At 39.0% G+C, this 24,071-nt stretch overlaps 6 protein-coding genes across 6 annotated transcripts; 2 read left to right on the top strand and 4 right to left on the bottom strand.

Annotated features, from left to right (window-relative positions):
- Positions 1-61: 61 nt before the first annotated feature.
- ATC70_000784 (uncharacterized protein) lies at positions 62-3,850 on the bottom strand (the record flags this gene model as incomplete). Its single annotated transcript, XM_064820194.1, has 1 exon — positions 62-3,850. The coding sequence occupies one exon, from the start codon at positions 3,848-3,850 to the stop codon at positions 62-64; it is 3,789 nt and encodes a 1,262-aa protein (XP_064684114.1).
- Positions 3,851-10,387: 6,537 nt separating this feature from the next.
- Positions 10,388-12,663, top strand: ATC70_000783 (uncharacterized protein; the record flags this gene model as incomplete). Its single annotated transcript, XM_064820193.1, has 7 exons — positions 10,388-10,786; positions 10,851-11,393; positions 11,450-11,538; positions 11,600-11,750; positions 11,815-11,850; positions 11,912-12,350; positions 12,413-12,663. 7 exons carry the CDS (start codon positions 10,388-10,390, stop codon positions 12,661-12,663), a joined length of 1,908 nt encoding a protein of 635 aa, XP_064684113.1.
- Positions 12,664-13,341: 678 nt separating this feature from the next.
- Positions 13,342-14,460, bottom strand: ATC70_000782 (uncharacterized protein; the record flags this gene model as incomplete). The annotated part of the gene is made up of 1 exon (XM_064820192.1): positions 13,342-14,460. One exon carries the CDS (start codon positions 14,458-14,460, stop codon positions 13,342-13,344), a length of 1,119 nt encoding a protein of 372 aa, XP_064684112.1.
- A 2,775-nt stretch (positions 14,461-17,235) lies between these two features.
- On the top strand, positions 17,236-18,183 carry KAR2 (ATPase with role in protein import into the ER; the record flags this gene model as incomplete). Its single annotated transcript, XM_064820191.1, has 1 exon — positions 17,236-18,183. The coding sequence occupies one exon, from the start codon at positions 17,236-17,238 to the stop codon at positions 18,181-18,183; it is 948 nt and encodes a 315-aa protein (XP_064684111.1).
- A 534-nt stretch (positions 18,184-18,717) lies between these two features.
- Positions 18,718-20,123, bottom strand: ned1_1 (lipin Ned1; the record flags this gene model as incomplete). Its single annotated transcript, XM_064820190.1, has 5 exons — positions 18,718-19,157; positions 19,220-19,497; positions 19,552-19,683; positions 19,778-20,033; positions 20,093-20,123. The coding sequence occupies 5 exons, from the start codon at positions 20,121-20,123 to the stop codon at positions 18,718-18,720; spliced, it is 1,137 nt and encodes a 378-aa protein (XP_064684110.1).
- Positions 20,124-22,104: 1,981 nt separating this feature from the next.
- Positions 22,105-23,867, bottom strand: ATC70_000779 (uncharacterized protein; the record flags this gene model as incomplete). Its single annotated transcript, XM_064820189.1, has 8 exons — positions 22,105-22,431; positions 22,501-22,915; positions 22,985-23,125; positions 23,188-23,288; positions 23,350-23,506; positions 23,558-23,616; positions 23,679-23,693; positions 23,757-23,867. 8 exons carry the CDS (start codon positions 23,865-23,867, stop codon positions 22,105-22,107), a joined length of 1,326 nt encoding a protein of 441 aa, XP_064684109.1.
- Positions 23,868-24,071: the final 204 nt, after the last annotated feature.

Genomic DNA, 24,071 nt, shown 5'->3' with positions numbered 1-24,071 from the left:
ATGAATTTGAATGAGTGCTATTTGATGAACTTTGGTTTTCAATTAAGTTGCGTTTGGGTGGCTATTTCATTACAACATCTTGATGAACCTGATCACGGCGACTATTCAGCTGACAAGCAGTACAAGTTTTCAGCCAGTCTTGAATATCCTTTCGCAAACCTGGCCACCAGTACCTTTCAGTGAACATTTTTAGCATAGTCTTGATACCAGCATGGCCAAAAGCTTCATGATACTTGAAAACCAAATCAGCACGATCCGAGAACGGAATAAATTTGACTTGCTTTATGCTTCCATCCTCCATCTTGACTAGTCGATACACTGTTCTTTGGCGTACCACAAACTGATCCTCCTCCTTTTCCATGCGTTTTCGCAATGCATCTGATTTCATTTTTTCGTAGTTCTTGTCGACATACAGAATAGGCCAATCAGTCTTGATAGTATCAGACAACTGATCCCAAGCAGCATATAAGTATTCAGGTGCCAACGAAGGTATATTCTCTCCATTTTCCACAAGTAAATCTGGTTTTCTTGAGAGAGCATCCGCCACTTCGTTGTCTTTTCCAGCTTTGTACTCGATATTTGGCGAGAATGCCTCATAATCTGCAATCCAACGAACAAGACGAGGTGTTGGGTTCAGTTGAGACTTGAAGTAGATCAGAGGCTTGTGATCACTATACACAGTATAACCACCTTGACAACCGTCCACAAAACATCGCCATGTTCTCAAAGCATGGATGATAGCAATTAGTTCACGTTCCTGGGCAGGCAATTTTTGTTCAGCTTGAGATAATTTCTTGGATTCATACGCAATTGGCAACCAAGTAGAAGAATCAGGATCCTCCTGTAAAAGCACGGCGCCTACTCCAAAGTCACTTGCATCGGTTTCAATGCGGTATGGCTTGCTCATATCAGGTAGTTTCAATAAAGGAGATGATGTTAGCATTTGTTTGATAGCTTTGAAACTAACTTCACATTGATCATTCCAGACAATAGCACGTTTCTTAGCACCATTACCATGAGTCAATTCAGTAAGAGGAGCAGCCACAGAAGAGAAGTTCGGGCAGAAACGGCGATAATGCTGTGCTAATCCAACAAATTGACGCACCTCTTGCACATTAGTAGGTCTTGGCCAGTCTTGGATAGCTTTCACTTTCGATGACGATGGTAAAATACCATTCGCGGAGACCTTGAAACCCAGAAATTCTAGCTCACGCTTACCGAATTCACATTTCTTCAAGTTGACAATGAGCCCTTCCTTTTCAAAGATGGAGAGTACTTGACGAACATGCTTGATATGGTCTTCTAATGTCTTGCTAAAGATGCAACAGTCGTCCAAGTAAACCAAAGCGAATCTGTCAATGCAATCTTTTAAAACTCCGTTCATCCAAGTTTGGTAACTGGGTGGAGAATTTGAAAGTCCGAAAGGCAGCACGAGCCATTCCCATTTACCATATCGGGTATTAAATCCAGTAAGTGGGATATCAGAGTCTTTTAGCCTAATTTGGTGGTAGCCGGAACGAAGATCCAGGCAAGTGAACCACGAAGCGCCTTGCAAACGATCCAGGCATTCATCAATGCGAGGCAAAGGGGTAGAGTTGCGAATAGTGACCTTGTTCAGAGCGCGGTAGTCAATGCACATTCGCATTTCACCATTTTTCTTCTTGACGAATAATACCGGAGCACCCCATGGTGACGACGATGGTCGAATGAGGCCCAGAGATTGCAGTTCGGTCAGTTGACGCTGCAATTCATCAAGTTCAGCTGGACTCATACGAAAAGGAGGTCTGTTGATGGGATTGACACCTTCAGGAACGTTGATCACATGTGAGAAATTTTGTCTGTTGGGTGGTAGGCCAGGTAATTTGTCTTGAAAAACCGTTGGAAAATCCTTCATCAGTTGATCTGTCCATACCACATTCTCTTGAGTAATTCCAGTACTTGCGCCATCCTTCTCTCCTTGATCCATCATGTACAAGAAACATGCATTTGTGCCTTCCTCCTTCAACATTTTCTCTGCTTGAAGATGAGATACCAAGTAATTTAATTCAGGCGGTTGTTGAGTTGGTGTGCTTGACACACAGGAAGACGACGTGGGTGAGATAGTGGTTTTACCAGGACCACAACAAGACAAGGTCCACGTATCATCAAACCAATCTGCAACAGGCTTGTGTTCCTTGAGCCAGGATCTACCAAGAATGACATCGAACTTTGTATCAAAGACGAATGCTGACATTGGGCTTGTATGACCTTGCAAATTCAAATCGTAGACAATCTTTTCATTAATAGGAGATACATTGCCACCTGCAGTTTCAACCTCTCTTCCATGGATCACGCTACGATGGCCTTCAATCATGTTTGCAATTCTACCTGAGATGTAGTTTTCACTAGCACCATTGTCAATTAGGCACTTGACTTTGACTACACCCAGAGAATGGTTGAGTCTGACGGTTGCTCCATACAAAGGTAGAGTTGAGGTATTTGCTGCATTCAATAAATTTGTCAGGTACACAGAGTCAGTGGTGAGGTCAATGGTGGTTGACGTATCCAAATCTTGAATGATAGGAGACAATTCCACAGGACGACGAGTATTTGAGTTCGCAACGACAGGGTTTAAATTCACCACTGGATTGTTGTCTGGCACAGGTACAGAGACATTATCCGGGGTAGTAACAGGCACAGAAGCCAAAGCAGGAGAAGACGCAACAGAGGAATCCATCATGGCAATGACTTGATTCAATTCATCCATCTGTGCGTTTCTTTTCTCAACCGCAATTTTATCACACAGGGACAACAGGTAAGAGGAACCACTAGCTTTATTACTACTTTGACATTGGTTGCAATCACAACCATGGTTATCCTCTTCTCTGTATTCAACATCCAAAATACAGTTCAAAACACCAACATTCTTGAAAAGCTTGCGTCTAGTGTCCAGATCCAACTTGTCAAATGCATGCATAATTTCAGTGGCACGGGAGAGGCAATTCTTGGTGGTATGTCCAACTTTCTTGCAGTGAAAACATGTGAGGCTGGGATCATACCTATTACGGCCGCGATTATTGTTGTTTCTCCTGTTGTTATTTCTGTTTCTGTTGTTGTTGTTGCTGTAGCTGTTACTGTTGTTGTCGTTGTTACGATGCATGATGGCATCTAGGTCCATAGGCTGTACATCACCGTTGTTGTTATTGTATCTAGTGTTTGTCTGAACACCAGCACTGATCTCCGGATGGTGGGCGAATTCATGAGCCAGAGCATCAGAGAACAGCTTCTCCAACGTACGTGATTCAATAGGCATGGCGCGAATTTTGGCAATCAATTCCTTGTCCTTTAAACCTCTCATGAAACGATCACATTGCTCACGTTCACTAATATCCTTGATGGGAATGACAGCATCCATAAAACGATCCACATAATCCCGAATTGAACTGGTTTGGCGAATGGTGACCAAAACATCACGGGCCAAATCTTGATCGTTGGTGGGACGGAAATTGCTAATCAAAATGTCCTTCAGCTCCATCCACGTTGTAGGTGTGGTAAGATTACTGTCGGGATCTTCATAATGGGCAACAATAGTGGCAGCACGTCCAGATAGCAAAGAAGAGGCAAAATTGTAGGTGCGTTCTTCATTCCAGCTGTTGTGCAGCTTTTGTTTGTCAATCAAACGAGTCCAGGCATCAATTTCACTTGCATTGCGAGTGCCACTGTATGTAGGTGGTGTTGGCAACTTGACAGCAGGTGCTTGATTTTGTGCCTGAATGAAGGCAGTCATCATGTTGGTGAGCATGTGTTGGTTTTGTTCCATGAATTGAACATAGTTGGGTGGTATTTGTTGTTGTTGATTGTCTTCAGCCATGTTGTTTTAATAAAATGTGGTGAGAGAGACCAGAGAGAGTGTTGACTCGAGATTTGTGTGTTTGTTTTGATAGTTGGATTATTATTTGGGATCTCCGAGTTCGTGGAATAGGAATCAACAGCGAACGAGATGGGGTAGGTAGTGTTCACAGAGAGGAACTATGAACAACTGTAGTAAAGAGGGTTGACTATTATGATTCAGTAAATGCAAAGATCTAATATAGATGTTTCGATCTTTCCCTTTAATGAATACTTAGCCGGCGTGCCTTGATGATCGACTTTTGTTTACTATCTGTTATAGGCGACAAATAGAAAAAAAGGATTTAAAAAATAACAGAAGTTGCTACCAATTGTCAGATGCTAATACGTAGAGATAGTATATGCAATCTGAGATCTGATCGAGATATAAATGGAAGTAGATATAGAGAGTGTGCAGGAAGATGTTATAGCCTTTTAGTTGAATGGATAAAAAGGTGCTTTATTAATATTAGATTTGAACATTGATTTTATCCAATATAGTTTGTGTAATGTTGTGCGCTATCCAAGTTAATCGCTGTTTAATGTTCCTGGTAGCTGGCGCTCTAGGTTTAAACCTGCGCTTCTTATTCTTGTTTGTGTTTAGTCTGTCAATGATATCCTGCAGATCTAAATCACTGTCAGAATACCCTTCAACCCTGACATCTTGATAAGCTTGTTGTTTCTTATGGTTTGTTAATTTTACTTGTGCTCTCTGGTCACTTGCGTAGCTAGGTTCACTACAAAAGTATGTATAGGCATCATTCTGAGAATGTTGAGTTACAGTAATTCGAGATGAGGGAGGATGATCAATACAAGGCAAATAGCTGGTGCAGGCAAATCAATGAAGGTTTATTCAAGTATGGATGTGGAATCATCAAGAACATACGACATGATTGCATCAGTATTTGGTGGATGTATTTGAGATTATTATTATCAACCTATCTTCAATTAGAGGAATTCATGTGAAATGTGTGGGGATAGTTTAGGTCCACGCATGGAGATTACCAGTATACACATTTTATGACACCAACAGCATCACATAAGGAAAACAATGTAAAACCACCAAACTTATAATTAGCAACACATTTAAATGGCTCTCATCTTCTCAACAATTTGGCCTTATCTATCAAACATTAATATTTATACAAATCAAACAAGCAATCACTTCAAAAATCAATACTCACCCCCCAACAAAACCAAGCACTAACTGAAAAACAAGATAAGCAACACATGGATCAAGACTCTCACGCCAAACTAAACACTTGGCAACGCATGTCAAGATGAATCATTATTCCCACATCCACATCGACACTGGAATAAACAACATGCGAAGAGATTTCATGGGCAACCTTTGGAATTGAACAAGAAGCAATGAAGTTACAACGATACAGGAATTGGAAAGCTATAAATAATCTTGAAGTTTTGAATAAATGAACATATCATCTTTACTAAGAAATACTTTATTTCGAACACCCTTCAAAGTCTTTTCTCTATCGCTAAATCTACATTTGACACATCAATTTTTGGTACCTGTTATTGTAAGTTGGTTCTTTCAGTCGGCCAAGGTGCCACAATTGAACAGAGGTTAGTTGGTTGTTATCTCCCAGGTTTATTGATCTGAACCTACTCATCTGCTCCCTCATTTTGCTACCTCAACAACGTACTGGTTTATCAGTCTTTGCCAGATGCTTATATATAAAGATAGTATATGCAATCTGAGATCTGATCGAAATATATAAGGAGATAGATATGAAGAGTGTGCAGGAAGATGTTATAGCCTTTTAGTTGAATGGATAAAAAGGTGCCTTTATTACTATTAGATTTGGATATTGGTTTTATCCAATATAGTTTGTGTAATGTTGTGTGCTATCCAGGTTAATCGCTGTTTGATGTTCCTGGTAGCTGGCGCTCTAGGTTTAAACCTGCGCTTCTTATTCTTGTTTGTGATTAGCCTGTCAATTATATCCTGCAGATCTAAATCAGTCAGAATACCCTTCAACCCTGACAGTCTAGACATTGTATATTTAATTTTTGAACACTAGGCAACTATAATTTTTCCACTGCAAATTTTTGAAATATTACCCTATATTACCCTAGGGGTAATTTACGAATATTCTTTTTGCAGGTAGATGATAAGTTTTTGAAGAGCTCTGTAGATTGAGAAACAGATGCTTTTGAAAAATTTAAACTTGAGCTATTCTTTAAATGATATATAATTACTGTTGAATACTCTTGTACCGGAAGGGCTACAGTGTCTATAAAGGTTAAGGTATTCTTGATGGGTAGATATGTCTGTGTTGTGCAACAACATGGACAAGCTATGATAATTGAAGTGCATCTCAGCTATCTAAATGCTGAGGTTCACCAGATGTGATAAGCGCTGTACGATAAATTGCTACTTTGGCATTTAGAACTTAGTATAAATAGAAAAAATAACTCTTGTTTTCATCAATAAATTTTTAGTTTTTTGTGTCTGATCTTATTCAAATAAGTCTTTTCTTGTTTTTATAATATTGAACATTTTCATAAGCTACAAACTATAGTCCTTTTATTCTTTGTGCTTAACAATCTCCTTGTAAGACTAGTGATGATAAGAGAGCGATAGATGCTATTATTGCGATATCTGGCAAATGTTGTTGATGTTTGATTTAACGTAGTAACCAATGCAAGATTGCTGTCCATAAAGGTCGCTTAGAGTAATGTTGATGGGCTTGGATGAGCTATCGTCATAACATGGTTTAATACAGCCTCGGCAGTTTAAAGTGTGATGTTTGTTATTGAAGTATGGAACCCTTTATCTGGAGTATTGTGCAACTATTATGGCAGCAGAACATAGTTATCATATTTGAATATGCTTGTTATTGATTTGATTTTATTTGGATAAAGACACCATCACTTATTACGACCATCATGGGTGGTGTGATTGAATACACTGTGATCAGGAGTGATTCATTCACACGATGTGCGATATAAGCGTGCATCTTTACTTTAGTATGTTTAAATGGTTTTTTGATGTACATTTGGGCGCTTTCATTAATAATAGATCCAAATAGCATAAATTTGAATGAGTGCTATTTGTTGAATTTTGGTTATCAATTAAGTTGCATTTGGGTGGCTATTTCATTACAGGTAAGACACATGCTTATAACAGTGATACTAGATACAGCTACATTATGTTCTACAAACTTGTAATACTATCCTGAAACCAAAATATGTTGTAGAATAATGATATAGGGTCAGCTTCTAACTAAGTACCTGGTATTGAAAACGCCTGTTTCATGATATAATCGACATTGGAGATGCTATTTTTAAGCGGAGGAATATGCATGCATTAAATTGGAACACTTATTATAATCGAGCAAAGCAAGTTACAACTGTCTAGTCTTAAAAGTAAGATTCTTCAACATGTCAAGTATCTACTGATAACTTGAAACCAGCATGTTAATATGGCCCTTTTTGTACGCTCCGATTTTTAAAATGCTTGGTCAAATTCACCCTTGTGTCGTGCACACATGCAGAAGGCCAACGGAGCTTCAATTTCTATTGTTTTGAATGATGATCCATGGGATTCCGAAATCTATCGACCTTAAAAGTACGCGTTTCTTGATAGTAAACACCCCTTCAAACTTATATAAAACTTGTAAAGAATTCAAAGGAAAATACAATGGTATCCATATCAAGTCTCTGGTGTACATTTTTTACTTGATATTTAATGAGATACATTTTGCCATCTTTTGACTGTTTTCTAAAGATTAATCAGTATCTGTCATCAAAACATTTTGTTGAGCATTACTAAACATTGTAGACTAAGGAATTTCCTGTTGAATGAGCTATTGCTTGAAGCTCTGGTATGACTCTATCATGAAATATTAACAATATTGTCCTGACCAAAAAAAGGTCACCCAATTTTTTGCTTGCTATCACAGGCAGATTTTGAAGGAAAATCCATGATTTTGCATGATACCCTTTTTTGACCATATCTCGACAAGTACTCACTCAATTCGCACAAAACAAAAACCATTCAATAGCTCTATGTTATATCCATTATGATATAATGGTTTTAAGTACCAGATATACATTCCCTTCATAAATTTGCTCAAAATCATATATTTTACGAGCTACAAGCAGGGGATATTCAACTTTTTATTTATTTATCTATAATAACCATACCATCGTATAGAGAATTGAAAAAGAAACAGAAGCCACTAAGCTTGAAGCTCTCGTTCACTTAGTAAAATCCTGCGGTATGACCCTTTGAGTATTATTTTACAGATGACAGGCTTAAGGCGAGCTTCTAATGAAACCGCATGTAAAGGAATGGCTACACTCATAAAAAAAGCGCATCTGTCATTTCGCAGCTCGGCTCGACTCAAAAGTTAGTCTTTTAATTGTCGTCAATGGGCTTGCACTGATTATCTCCACTCTGAAAGAAAAACTACGCTGGTCAATGTGGTATATACCCCATGAGATGTTCAACTTACTGTTCTCTTTTCCTTTTTCTCTTCCCTAAATTCTCTTCAGGTTTGGTGCAATGTAATGGCGTAACAGTAACAATATAAGAGCTTGTTGAACAGGTTGACGAAAATCTTGCTGTTGTTCCATACATTATCAAAGTTTGTGGGGGGGGGGTATATCTGTAGAGCAATTTTTATGACAGAGGTTTCAAGGTCTAGCTGCCAATTTTCGCGAAGTATATCGGGTTTATTGTTAGAGATTGAGAGCTGATACCCTTTGGCCCAGAGTAGGTGGAGTGAATCGGCTGCATGTGCTTCAAATTATTTGACTTTTTTTAAAAGTATGTTGAAGTTTGCGCACTATTTTGAAAGAGAACTTGTATAAGCTTACTTTTCTTAACATGAAGCTCTTTATGAATCAAGTTGCTGTTATGGAAGCTTTGAACGCAGGCCATTGTCAATATACTTTCTTTGTTGAAAATCAAAATCAATTTCAGTACTTGCAAGCCAAGTGAAACTACACAATATGAGGCCCGTTCTAGAGTTGTTGAGGGAGCACTTACTAAAGAGTCTTTGATAATAGCTGATAAATTTATGCGAAGGATGTCTTATGTGGAAGGCAAATTAACAGGGCTGGCGTCGACGGATTACGCTTTCTGTTTCTTTTGAGAACGCATAATGAGCTGAGCAGTGCAGATGAGAACAGAAAAAATTGAAGAAAAAGAAGCAGGCTTGTGGTATATCGAGTGATTTTTGAATAAACCAACAGTTGATCAAGCTAGGGATAACTCAATGCAATCAGTGAATATTAACTAGCCATGAGCTTGGCTTGACTTGCCATTTGAAAGACATTAATCTCATTAAACATATCATTTTTGAAAGAAAGCTGTCATAATTTTGATATAGTATTATATAATATTGTATGATGGTTTCGTATTATTGCTGCCGAGAATGCTTATCCATCATGTCCTTACCTCTTGATTTTCGGATAGTGTGGAGATTGTATTGTTCTTATTCGTTAAATACCTAATCTAATGCTGCAATTTTTTTTTTACAATTGTCGTATTTGTGTAAAGCTATTTTCCATCAGTAGTTAAGCCCGTTGTATGAGCTGAACACTTTTGACGCAGCGAAAAGCCTTCAACTACAATTTCTGGCAACGCATACTGCTTGTGTATAAACAGACTGAACCCGATCAAAGCGGTTTGTAGAGGGGCTTTCGATTACATCACTCACCTTTTAGGCCTAATACGCTTCAATATATCAAACATAGTACTTCTAAAGCCTATTAATTTCTTAGCAATTGTACAAGGAATCAATAGCACTTGAAACAAGCTGTGATCATTACGGTTAGGTATTGTTAAACACTACATAAAGGCACGATTTGAGATATGGTGATTTCTGTTGGTTGTTTTTTCAAGTACAAAATGTGTGCTCCCTGTTCATTCTAAACTTTTTTATTTACTATGAGCTCCACTGCAGTATTTCGTGGAATGAGGGGTCTAGGAAACGTGAATATGACAAAATCCATTGGCATTACTTGAGATGCAGCATTTACTAGACCCAATGCAGTGAAACATGAGACACTATGAACGCAATTCTCGGTGATAAAAGCTTCTTATTATTATAAACAAATATCCCTATTGCTGCCTACCCCTGGGCTTCACTTGATTGAGTACATGGTCATGAAGGAACATTGACAGATCAGTGCGATTTTCCAGATCTTTGGCACTAATGCTATTGTATGCCGACACTAAATACAACGAGTAGCCCAAGAAGGGATAAATTTAATTTCTGTACATGTCGAGCAAACTCATTCTTGAGCACCTGATCAAATTAGTCTCGCTTTCTCTGTACAAATATGTAGTAGCTATTGTTTGTTTAGGCAGAAACAGACAAGGACGGTACCTGATTCTGCTTTTGTCCAACATTTTATTCTCATGGCAACATAATAGGCTTGCATTGAGTAACCGCCGTACTCCGAGATGCTTATAAACACATGGTTTTTTCCAACATGATAAGTTTTCTCTTTCTTTCTCTCGCTTTTACTACATTTCTCAACATAAATGACCGAGGCAGAGCCTGCTTTTGATAGCCATGCTGTGACAACCATGGACACATACCGTCCGTCCTTCTTAATGGACAGCAGCAAAGATGCCATGGTCACATCGACGTCCATCGCTGATCACATCAACTACCAGCTATCACAAATCGATGCCTCCTACACTACTAACAGCACCAGCAACGGAGACTCGGCCGCCATCACAACATTCATGAATAATCATACTGCTAATCAGGATCTAATCGACAGATCTAATACAAACCAAGTAGAGCATGTATTGGAATGGTCGCCCAATAAGCGTTACTGTAGATTAAATACCTTGCTCGGTAAAGGTGCGTTCAAAGTAGTGTATAAAGCCATGGATCGTGAAGAAGGCTATGAAGTAGCTTGGAATGTGTTACATGTAAGGTTTCGCTCTTTCTGGTACAGAATGGATACTTACAACTTTGACATATATACATGTGTAGATTGGACATGATAATAATAAGGATGTTAGACATGAGATTGAAATTTTGAAATCAGTGCGCCATCCAAACATTATTGCGTTTCATGATGCCTGGCTCAGCGAAAACCGCACTGAATTTATCTTTGTTACCGAGCTGATGACCTCTGGAACGTTGAGAGAGTATATCCGTAAACTGAGCTTACCCAACCCCAAGATTGTGAAACGTTGGAGTCGTCAAATTTTGAAAGGTTTAGCCTACTTGCATGGACACAATCCGCCCATTATTCACAGAGATATCAAATGCGATAACATCTTTATTAACGGCGCGCATGGCGAAATCAAGATTGGCGATTTAGGCACAGCTGAAAATATGTGGCTCGGTGACAAAAAATATACACTGATTGGCACTCCTGAATTTATGGCTCCTGAAATGTATGAAGAGGAAGGCTACAATGAAAAAGTGGATCTGTATGCTTTCGGCATGTGTTTGATCGAAATGACAACGGGCGAATATCCGTATGCGGAATGTACAAATACAGCACAAATCTACAAGAAAGTGTGTCAGGTTTGTATTTTGCTATTTGTCCATGCTTGAACTTGTTTTTGACTGGCAAAAAATAGCACATTAAACCAGATTCTCTGGCCAAGATTCAGAACCAACAAGTACTGGAAGTCATCAATAGCTGTTTGTCCACAAATGAAAACGAAAGGTATTTACAAATATTTAGCTCCTCAATCTTGCGCTAAAACCACGTGGTTGTTGCACTGTAGGCTATCTGCACAAGAGTTGCTTGAATGCTCTTTTCTGGCAGTCGAGCCCGATGTTGTCATACTTGAAAATGATCCTTCGCATACTATTGTCACATTGCAAGTTGTCTTCAAGGGCTCTGACAAGTTAAGTGTCAAGTTTGAGTTTAATACGGTAAGTGCTATGGCATGCATGCATGAAGGACGTCTTGCTTATGTAGTACAACTCAACCCACTAGCAAGAAGACACAGCGGAGGAAGTAGTTGCTGAAATGGTAGATAGGAAATCCGATTGCATAGCTTATCTGTGTATAAACTCTTTGCTTTCCTATGCAGATTGAGGAGCAAGTGTTGCCAGAGAGATACCAGCAATGGATCACAAACGAAATCAATCGCATATTACGGGATATTGAGAAGGAAGAGGAACCAGATACTGAGAAACTGCGAAATCAGGACAACACACAACAGGCAGTTTGGAGACGAGAGAACGATATATGCTCAGAGCTGGAGAAATCGAAATTAGAATTAGCAGCGCTGATGGATAGAGTCGTTGATCAAGAAAAGAAATGTGAATATTTAAAGCAACAGGCTGTTATCGCAGAAGAAAAGGAGAAGCAAGCCTTGCTCGAGTTGGAGAAAGCAGCTGCATGCATAGCAGCAAGACTACAATCTCATAGCAGCGAGGATTCCATCTTTTCAGATGAAAGCGAGAGCTCCTGTTGTGAAGATTATCCTTCTCAAGATGTATTGCACATGAGCAAAGTGGCTCAAAAGGGTATGGCAAGAGCTTTTGCATCCCATACAAGCCTGGCTGACTGACAGTTTTTCTTCATGCAGAATACTTTGATGATGCCAATGTGGATGAATTCGTGTACGATACAGCCAAAGCAACCAATCGTGACCCATCAAAAGCAGAAGAGTGGATTCGTAAGCTCAAAGACCAAGATATTATGACAGTAGGTGATTTAAAAGAGCTACTGGATGAAGATTGGTCTAGCATTGGGCTTACGGTCTTTGCTATAAGAGCATTGAAGAACATGCTGCATAATCGAGGCAATAGCATGGACCAACATGACCCCTTAGTATAACATTGTACATTTATATACCACCACACTTTGCTTATTACTTTTATTATATACCATACTTCACATCTGATGGTGTGTGTGTGTGCCTGGGTTTCGATTTTTCTACCTCTTGGTATTTGGTAGTTCATAGAGAAATGTGTTTGTTCGTTATTGAAGGTCGTTTTGCCCGAGCTTTTCAATAACATGCCAATAATTAGTGCTTTGGTTAGTTCGTTAAGAGCGATACGAAAGCCTTGATAGCATAAAATCTTTAAGACAACGTTGCAATGGAACAGCTTCTAATAGTTTGAGATTTGAAGTGTGATGCAAATCAAATAAGTTACAAAACAAAACAGACATTGATAAAATGTACACCAGTATACCTTATAGAGTAGTTGGAAAGTCGTGTCGCACCTTTTTTTATGCTATCTAGTAGATGACAGACGGACAAATACTACATGCAACCAGTAGCATTGTTGACCTTGCTACTGGCAGCATAGACTTGAGACGACTTTGAGAGGAAGGAAAATGGAAGGATGGAAGAGCACAACTACCAACTGCTTTCGTATAATAGTTGACGTTTTATAAATAGTAGTGCATATCCAACTATACAAAGATATGTGAGGCATATTATTGTTTTATTTATTGATTGAATTAAACTAGAGATTACGTGGCATGGTATATTACATTAAACTAAAGGCTTTACTCGTACTCTTTAAGCTCTTCGTCCTCTTTCTTTTGATCCTCAAGGATCTTTTCTTCAGCACGTCTTTCCAGCTCTTTACTCATCCACAGCTTGACATCTAATCTGTAGGTGGTTTTGGTCTTGAAGAAACCCTCCTTCTTTTTAGAAACCAAAGTATATCCATGTCTCTTGACTAAAATTTCACCCAACTTGGATTGAAGTTCGTCTACATCAGCGTAAAGATACTCAATTTGGTGAGCATGAGCCCAGAAAGCAACTCTCTTCAAGAGCACTGTAGATAATCCATGGTTTTGGCACTCCAATTTGACAGCCAAACGACGCACACTTGCTTCATTAGGCTTATGAGCCTCGAACAATACCTTTTCCTTAGCCTCGTTCTTGCTATTCACATCAGCTGGGGAAATGCTCTTGAATTTAAAGTACAAATCTCTAGCAACATCAAAGACACCAACCAAAGTAAGACGGATCAGATCATCAGCTCTAGCCATGATCATTGCAGTTTTCTTCCATTCAGCTTGATGGATCTCAGGAGCATCAACTGCACGAGGACGCTCAGAGGCACGCACGTAGACTGAGCTTTTGGCGGATTTGTCGATAACGGGCTTGGGTGTGTGATCCATACCGATACAGCCCACAACCTCATCATTCAACGTCAACACCCAAAAGTTACCTTTGCGCACATCGCCTGGAGCACCACGGTAATACACATCAGGTTCCTTCAAATCATTCTCGATGCCTTCCACAACACGGTTGGTAATGTCGAATTTGTCAGTATACCACAGCAACCCAATCAGCCCACCGCCGAAAACAACCAATGTCACCAAGATCTGAATACCTATCAGTAAATTCTTGGACCAGCCTAGTTTGCCAATAGTTGCAGGGATCACTGTTACCAGGTAAGCGTAGATAGCTATCCAAATACCGAGAACGATGGGTGATTTGACTCGGATGCGCACAGCTTGAGGAACAAGGTTGTAATATGTAGAGTAGAATAGATACTGCACGAATTTTTTATCAGTGTCTGCGAAATAAGGTCGCAATGCAATGTTTGCTTTAGGTTTTGGCTCTGTCGATGTCTTTTTGGGGTCGATGGTGCCGACTGTAATGTTGGTCATGGCTGTATAGAATGTATGAAACAGAGAATGAACCAGTTGAAAGAGTGTCAGCAAAGCTAATTTATACTAAAGTTTAAAAAGATTTTAAATAAAGCACGTGTAGTTTTCATTGGCTGCATTACTGGTATCCGTGGGCTTGATGATTGGAGATGCTTTGCTCACGTTGAACTCAAATGGCTGCTTTTTTTCGATTTGGGAAATGGAGCATCCATTGGCCCTCTATTGCAGATCTTTCCACTTGATTTAACCGAATGATTCAGTGCTTTTACAGCAGCCTTCTTGATGTTCATTCATGGCCACTTTGACCAGATACAATGTCCGCGTGCTTAGTTTGTAAATTGTGGCTAGTTTTAATGAAGGCATAGCAGAAATGACTGAAGAAATTGCCATCATCAAGAAATTTGAAAATGTCAGTATATATTAGTTGTATTGTATGGACTTGTTATTGGCGACAGATAGGTGGGTCAAAATTCAGGAACAAGCTATTGTGCCTTGACAGGGATTACATGTATTTCAACTCCCCTTAATTTAATATGAATGCCTGATACTAACTCACATAGAGACCAGCGCAGACATGATTTGCATAATGATAAACCATTTCCATAAGAATTGAGTTGTCTTTCAAAGCTATATCATCTCGTGCATTCATTATAGCAATTATTATTATCAAATGATATTCATTTTGCGCAGTAAAACCTATCCAATATGCTTTAGTTCAGCGAAGATCTTGAGCTTTAGACATCTTCAAGTATATGTCGCTTCCAAGGCTATGCTCATAAATGTGCATTATAACCATCTGCAATTGATGAATTCGGCAAGAGCAAGCTGACCGGCTGGTCTAGCATATGCCTTACATTCCATCTTTCTAATACACATGCAATAGCATCTTTACTTGATATAGTGTGCGCTACTGACAATTGCCATTTTCTATCATTGAAAGGTCTTTTTAGGCTGTTTGTAATGTTGATCGTGTATAGGAAGAAAGACAAAAGAAGACGTTGAGCAAGTTCCGAATAGTTTATAATGGCCTAATAATTACGAGGCGGCTGGTTAATCGCGATTGTACGTATACCGAGTTGAGGGATTTGAGCGAGAAATGCGTCTTGCACATTTAGAAATGTCTCGACTGAAAATAGCCAGATTACACAACATGAATGGGCTGACAAATCGCATTCCTGCCGTTCAAGACTGCCATTCAAATCAGTCCTTATACCTCTAATTCAGGCTCGAATGGTCCAGAATTTACTTGCCATACTTCTAGACGCCATCTCGCAATAAACAATAGTCAGAGATCGGACAAGAGGAGCCAAGATGGTTGGTTTTGGCTTATATCTCTGCATTTAGACATTTGTGCTGTAGAACCATTATTATCGACCAGGAAACCAATGGTATGTAGTGTAGAAAGGCTTGATTTAGTATGTAAAGAGCTTGAATACAGTGCAAATAAACTTCATGTGAAACACAGGTTTAAGAAGCTGCTTCTCCCTCTCTCTGTGTGTGTGAACACGTCCAAGGAAATGGGATTCATGTTAACCATGATACATCAAACCATCTGTCATGTATACGCAATGACCCTTACCTTTTTTAACAAGGAACGAAATATAACACTGTTACAACAATCTGTTATAGCTGTTTGGTTGAACACCACATGAGAGTCTAAATCAAATAGACTCTTTGCGTTGGTCCACGTGTAAAATCTTGTGTGCTGAAGAGGACATCTTCAGCTTGTAACAAATGTTTGTACACCACACTTCATTGTAGTCGAGTCTGTGTCTTTGCTCTTATCAGCAAAATCCCTCTGCAATGTTTCTTGTATCTTGCATGTTTGTTGTTGGATATACAGCATCGCCTCTAATATGTAGAAAATACCCTTTATAGGATGTAAAGTGTATACCATTTTAACCTATAATTTCCAATTCTAACTCTTTTTCGTGCAACAGAAGGATCAAGGATGTTACGTATGTAAAGCAAGACAAATAGCGTAATCAGATTATCTAATGGAAACTGTTAGATTGTTTGCCATCGTAACCTTTGCCTCTAACAGTAAGGGTACGATGCCATCAAAAGTTGATCTGTACGATAAATGTCTGTGAGGTGAGTCGACTCAATTTATGCCATTGGTACTGTGCGTTTGTCTTTTTCCAGCATGTAGGTATAATTAGATGAAATAAACAAACCGACATACGGAAAATTCGAGTAATCTCCTATTACTAAATCAGGGCCACTGCAGTACAAGTTTAATAGGTCGATTCCAAACTTTCAACAAGGTGTTACAAGCATAAGGGTAGTACTGTGATCATTGCATCCAATGATAATGATGCCAATTCAACATGTGCATATTCAATCGATTTGAATGGTGGATTCAAGTTGAACAGTTGAATACCCGAACTACCCTTTGGGCTGATTTGGTTTATCTTTTGTCAAAGAAGCTTTATTAGATGGAGGGATGGAGCCTCCAAATAGCTAGCAATGGCTCTATTTGAAGGACTGACAGCAGAAGCTCTATTTGTGCGCATGACTGCAAGGAAGATCAGATAGATCAAGACGCAATTAACCTTGTAATTTGACATTTAAAAAACTAGGCACGAGAGATCACCTGTGCAGATGTTATAAACTCAACGCAGTTGACTGAGATTCAGAAGCGCGGTGCTTTGGTAATTGCTACTAAAGAGAGGTACCACAATCAGAGTCTCAGTGCGTACATATAAAAGAAGGCTCAATGCGAGCCTAGGTTTCTTCCTTTTTCTTTCTCAATTCATACTTGTAAGAAAAAATATGTACTCTCCCAAGATCATAGTACCTTCAGCACCCCATCATGATGGCAAGTCAGACTACTTCTCGCCCACAAGCGTTAGTACCAACCACTATCATCAGCAATTGAACATTGAATCCATTCGCCAGCATTCACTGCAAGACGCCATACGCTTGGCTTCTCAGGTCAATATGAAGCATGATGCCAATGGTTGTTACGGCTGTGATCTAGCTGCAGGCTACTACATGACTGCATTGAAGTATGCTCGGGAATCAGAACCTATCCAATGCAACAGTGATCTGTTTGATTTAGCTTTACAAATGACAAATTTGGTGCTTTCTCACAGAGAAACAAACAGGTACCAGTACCTTCATTGGTTTGACTTGATTACTGCAGAGCTTTGGGAATTTGCCAAACAACTCAAGGAGGAATCATATGAATGTGATGTCCATGTTCCAGTAATGACAACTCTGGGTAAAAGAGGCTCTATCGATTCATTGGCAAGCGATATAAGCGGCAGCAGTAATCATGACGATGAAAACTATCGCAGGGCAATTCGCATTACTATCTACAACTGTCGTGCTTTGGTGTGCGAGCAATCTAATGAGGTCAATCAGGCAATCATCTATTACCGCAAATGCGCCTCTGTGCGACCTACTCCTTTTGAACCACAACAACACTTGCAACAGACTGCATTGGCTACAATGCAACGCCTAATGGAAGCATCGAGACCGTTGATAAAACATAAAAATACCTTTTCGTCTACATCTACCTTTGATTCATCTTCCTCGTCTTCGACCACTTCTTCGGTTTCCTCATCTAACCCTCATACAGTTACTTGCTCCAATTGCGGCATTGAAAAGCTAGTGATGCCTGTGTGTGCTCGTTGTAAATCACAGCCTTACTGTAGCGTGAAATGTGTCAAGGCCCACAAGTCAGCCCATGAAGCCACTTGCCAATCATCCCATTAGATTCCCCTCCCCTAGTCCACTAAAATAATTCTTACTTACTGTGTATATTCTATCTATCTTGTTTCAATAAAAAAAATGCATGCCTTACATCAAATAAGAAATAATAAAGTTCAATTCATTTGTATCAGGACCTTTTGGTGGGAATGCTGAGAGATAAAAAAAAAAGGGGCTAATTCTACCATTGCATCATGGCCTTTTAGCTTGTTCAAATCAAGACAAATCCGTTGTGTATTGTGTTACACTGATCTGCACTGATTTTGATTGACACAGAAAAAGCCTATAACTAAGTGTCAAAGCCGGCTGTATGATTAAGCGCATGTGCACGAGATTGCATGAACATTCATTCTCTATTCATTGACTTTAGCGTCTGATAAGCGTACGAACATAATAAAAGCCTCTTTTTTTTATTAATTTGTTGAATCAATGTTGTATACAGGTGCGAGAGTAGTAAATGTGGAATACAAATGGGTAAGAACTACTCTATCATTTTAAACAAAATATTTATAATTTTTCGAAATCTATCATTGCAGTGCTTTAAGCCTTGTAACCAAGTTCCTTCAACGAGTCAGTCAAAGTTTCAACAACCTTGTCAATGTGATGACGCTCAGGCTCAGTGACAGAGATACCCATATGGCCAATTCTAAAGTACTTGCCAGCTAAACCGTTCAAGATACCACCAGCAATTTGGACACCCTTGGCAGCAAGAGCAGGAACCAATTGAGGAATCTCGATACCCTCAGGCAACCAGACAGCGGTCATACCGTTAGCAGAGCACTCTTCGCATTGAGCAACAGTCTTCAAGCCCAAATCACGGATAGTTTGTCTGAACTTGGAGGAGACCTCACGGTGCTTTTCGAAACGAACTTCCATAGGTTGGCTGGTGATGGCTTTGAGAGAAGCGTGAAGAGCATAGATCAATTGAACAGCAGGAGTAGCAAAGTATGCGGGCTTGCGAGACTCATAAGCTTCCATAACTATGACACATATCCGTTAGATGTCAATGTCTCCCCACATCAATCACGTTATAAATACTTACTAGGCAACCACTTGTTCCAGTTGGAATAGTAGGAGATGATAGGAGTGGTTCTGGACTTGTAGACCTCGATGGCTTGAGGGGAAGCAACAACGACAGAGAGACCAGGAGGGACACCCAAACCCTTTTGAGAGCCGGAGATGACAATATCCAACTGCCATTCATCGAAGCGGATCTCTTCGGAGCCAACGGAGCAAACACCATCAACAATAACCAAAGTCTCAGGGGAGATGGACTTGACAGTTTGAGCAATGGCCTTGATGTCAGACAAGACACCAGTGCTACAAAAGACATGAGTGTTTTGCCATCAATGCTGCTATCACATGCACACTTACGAGGTATCAACATGAGTGACAGTAACCATCTTGTACTTCTTTTCAGACAAAGCTTGCTTCAAGGCATCATTGGAGGGACGAGAACCAACGTCAGCACGGAGTGTGGTGATCTTAGCGCCATAGACTTCCAAACTGTAAAAATCATGATTATTAATAATAAAGTTCACGCAACTCACACGCTTCCCCCCCCCCTCACACACACACATCTTCACACATTCAAACTTACCATTCAGAAAAGTGATCACCAAAGTAACCAGTGTTCAAGGCCAACACCTCATCACCTTGTTCCAGCAAGTTGACCATCATATCCCAACCCAAGGTACAAGAACCAGAAACGATGAAAGGTTGAGCCTTCTCGGACAAGACAACTTTACGGACCATTTCAATGGATTCGCCAAAGATGGGAACAAAGTTGGGATCAACATGAGAGGTAGCAGGGGTACTCATGGCAGCGAGGACATCTTCGTGGAACTCGATGGGACCTTTTGATCATATTAGTCTCATTTTGCTTGCCAGACCACTTGCTGTAATCAGCACTTACCAGGAATCATACAAAGTTTGTGAGGAGTCATTTCTTTAATAGTTCGGAATAAAGAAGGAAAAGAGTAATGGAAAAAGACAGTGGAAGAAATCAATAGAAATACCCACTTGATGCACTTGGCGGCGAGTATCATGTGACAAGTTCTTGATGGTTGGGTGAATAGGATGAAGGAAGAGAGATAACGATGATGCTAAAATGAACTTCCACCCCTCTCAATCCCCTACTTTTTAACTGAAAGTTCTTTACACGACCAATGAAATGTACCTTGATTAGATCATGGATGGTATATTTACAAATGTTGAGTTGCCGCTATAAAAACTAGTGTGGGGCTGCATTTTATACCCCCCCCCCTCTTATCTGAGTGGTTTAAACGTTAGGCCGACTAAAATTCAGAGGGGAGGGCTGGATACTTTCAGATGTAGCACGTTGAGCTCTTGAGCATTCCACTAGACATCTTCACTATATACTGGAAAACTATGTTTTTAAAAAATAGACAAAACAACCACATTCTTTCAAATATAATCCTAAAGAATTGAGAGCTGGACAAAGGTAAACAAAACCACCGGAGAAGCCGACAATGGGGAGGGGGTTTGGGGAGGGGGGAATTTACCGTAGCGAAGCAAAGGTGCAAAATCTATGACAACTAAGCATTTAATCCAACACTTGGTAGCATTGATCTATTTGAGGGCTTGATCGCAGCGAAGCGAAGGTGCAAAGCCATAGTATTCAAGCAGCAAATTCGGTTTCTTATTTTCATTATTATCAAGCTTATCAGCAACAAAATACATCAAAATTTGCATGAATTAGCTTTACCAAAATCAATATGCCTTCTATTCAAATTAGAAGTTGTACAGGCTGCCGAATTGCCCTTCCAGAAGACTTCAGCTATTAAAGATGTGATTCATGTCGTGTAAATAAAAGTCATAAAGCAAAAATACAGCCAAATTTGACAGCTTTCAAGCCTTCATCTCCTGACACGCAGATCTTTCTGAGTCACCGGAATGATGCCAAACAACTGTACTTGAGTAGTAGTAACTCCCTGACACCTTTGCTCAACTTTTTGGGTCAAAAAAAAACATGGCCAAAAATCGACCAAAAAGCATGAGGGGTACCTCATGAAAAACATCAAAAATCAGATGATTGCGTTTTTGATCCCAAAAATGAAGACTTTACTAAGGCATGTATTAGATCAAAATGCTTCTCTCGACTCAAGGCAGCCCCTAAAGTTACTCTCATGAGATTTTCATATGCAGAATTTCGACATTTTGACCAAAAATCTCATTTCGTATTTTCAAGAATTGCTCAATAAGTTTATTCAAAACATGTTTTATAAATAACACGGCTGGATGCGCCTCAAAAAGCACCCCAAGAATGCTCAAGCAAGTATGGGATGTTTATCCCACTTTATATAATCGAATCTGAAAATAGATTAAAGAAGTCGAAAAGAGAAAAAATTTGGCCAATCTAAAACAGACATCAACCTGAGATTCAATTCATTTGTGTAGCGGCTGGTGATCCATGATGACAGAAATTGATGTTTACAACGCTGATAATAAGAAGAGCGGATCCGAATTGAAAGGTACTAAAGCTTACCCAAGCAGCTTTATTGCAATTTTCCTACATGGTAATACCAGCCAGTGGGCTTACCTAAAATGTGTGTATAGTGAAGCTTAATCTCTTATTTCAGGGATATGAAGATTGCTATTATAGCTGTCAATGTATTTCGTCACTGAATGATGAAATAACTTACCCTGTATATTAAAAAAAACGGGCCGAAATAGCAGACGACACTATTTGTATTTAATACTCTGTATAATCGCAACACAAGTAATATAATAAACAAGTGAAAGAATCCAGAGAGTTCTTGATACATGTATAGTTTACACGTATTAATTCATACAAGCCTTTAATTCTTTTTATTAATACAAATAAATTCAATTTAAAACAGAGTAGAATAGTGGTTACTTCATTTGCTTTATAAAAGAATGACTGTTGATTGTTTTGTTATATGATTATTGTTCGGGTGAAGATTCTTTGACAACCTCTTCATCACTATCATTATTGGTAATCTCGTCATTAACTCCTTGGCTATCACTATCGCTCTCGTCCCCTTCATCACTATCTTCTTCAAATTCTTCGTTATCGCTCTCTTCATCACTGTCTTCTTCAGATTCTTCGTCATCGCTCTCTTCATCATTTGAATCCCAAGTTACATCGCTCAACCATTCCTTCATTATCGTTTCTTTCTTTTTCTTTGTTTCCTTTAAGATTCTGTCCATGCTTGATTCGTTTTCAGTCTGTCCATCGTTAAACTTTGTCTCCAAGCTGTTCACCATTTCCTTAAAAAATAAATAAACAACGGATTAAATATTTCATTTGACAGTATAAGCCCTCGTACTTGCATTTACCTCAATCAGAGTAAGACCATTGATCAAAGATTCGAGCTCTCCTGATTTCAACTGTTCTGATGTTCGGGGAAATTTGAACGAATGTAGATCCTCCATGGCGTATTTTTTCTTTTCAATTAAACGCAAAGAAGACACCTTCGCTTCTAGCCCCATGACTTGAACAATAGGCATATGCACATTGATAATATCTTCTTCTGATATATATTTTAATGATTCGAGAAATGTGTTTAAATGGCACTTTGTAGTGAGTACCGATTTAAGTCTGTCAGCGTAAAGTTTTGCCTTTGTTGCCTTTCTAGCTATTTCTCCTGTCGCGCCATCTACAACCATTTCATCTTCCCTCAAGATCAGAACCCGAAGGTCCAATTTGAACCGCAGACCCATATTTTTACAAGTATTGCTCATTGTATCTCCCCTAAAAGGTGAAACAAAAGATAAGGTAAGCTAAAGAATAGAGGTTAACGCATTTGATTTTGCAACTCACCAATGTAAGATAATGTGTCTACATTGGCCAAGATATGATTCAAAGATGTAACCCCAAAATTTAACTTGCAAATCAAATTCGGAGTATCGCTTCAAGTTTTCATTTGAAAACATCCAGGGCCTTTCAACGTGTGTTCGAAGTCTACAAAAATTAAGAGGCATTAGTAGTCATATACAAATCAATAGTTTGCTAATTAGACTTACACAAACAAGTAGATTCTGTTAACAACATGTTCAACAGATGTGCTGGGCTTGTAGTTTTCACAAGAATTCAATACGACTTTCAGATTTCCTGAATTAACGATCTATGAAAAAGAAAGTTGCAATCATCAGCACGCTAATATACTGCAAGCTTTCCTTGTTTACCCTTTTGAATTTGATTGAAAGTGTTTTTATGTTATTATTCTCATAAGCAGGAGCATTCTTCTTTTTGTGTAATCTTTTGACCTGGACTTTGGCGAGGCCATCAATGTGAGAACCAGGTGTTGAAATTGAAATATCTGTCACTTGATTCTTTGCTAAGCTGTTGTATTTAAAAAGTCAGAAGATTTAATGATATTAACAATGTACTTACTTTTGAAAATACGTCTCCTTCTTTGAAATGGTTTTTTTCTTCTTTCTAGTTGTAGATTGCTTAAGAAACACAAGATTAGATGTCATGTTTACATAGAACAATTAATAATACTAGTCATTACTTCAATTCCTTCTGCCTAACAGCAAAATGTTAATTTGTTTAGAATCAATTATCTAATTTTCAACGTAATTGAATTTACTTCGTTTCGTAGACGTCTGATAGTTTGGCGGTCAACAGCAGCTTGCAAAAGTAATTTATCCTTCGTAACCGAAGACAGCTCTTCGAAAATACGCCTGGATCGTTTAGACATTGAGTTATTTGAGGGGATGAAAAGATTGCATTACTCCCTATTACACGATCCTCTCTATAGCCTCAAAAATGACAAAAGCAAAAATAAAATCAGGTCACAATATCCTCAAAATAATTCATTTTTTCTTTGAGCAGTAGTTTGGTTCTTCTGTTACTCATTGTTGTGTGAATGCACTTGTGAGCTGCTTTCGGTCATCATACGTTT

This window comes from Mucor velutinosus (genome assembly GCF_035048745.1).
Source record: "Mucor velutinosus strain NIH1002 chromosome Unknown tig00000041, whole genome shotgun sequence".
NCBI classification, from domain to species: Eukaryota; Fungi; Mucoromycota; class Mucoromycetes; order Mucorales; family Mucoraceae; genus Mucor; species Mucor velutinosus.
This window is presented reverse-complemented; position numbering and strand designations above follow the sequence as displayed.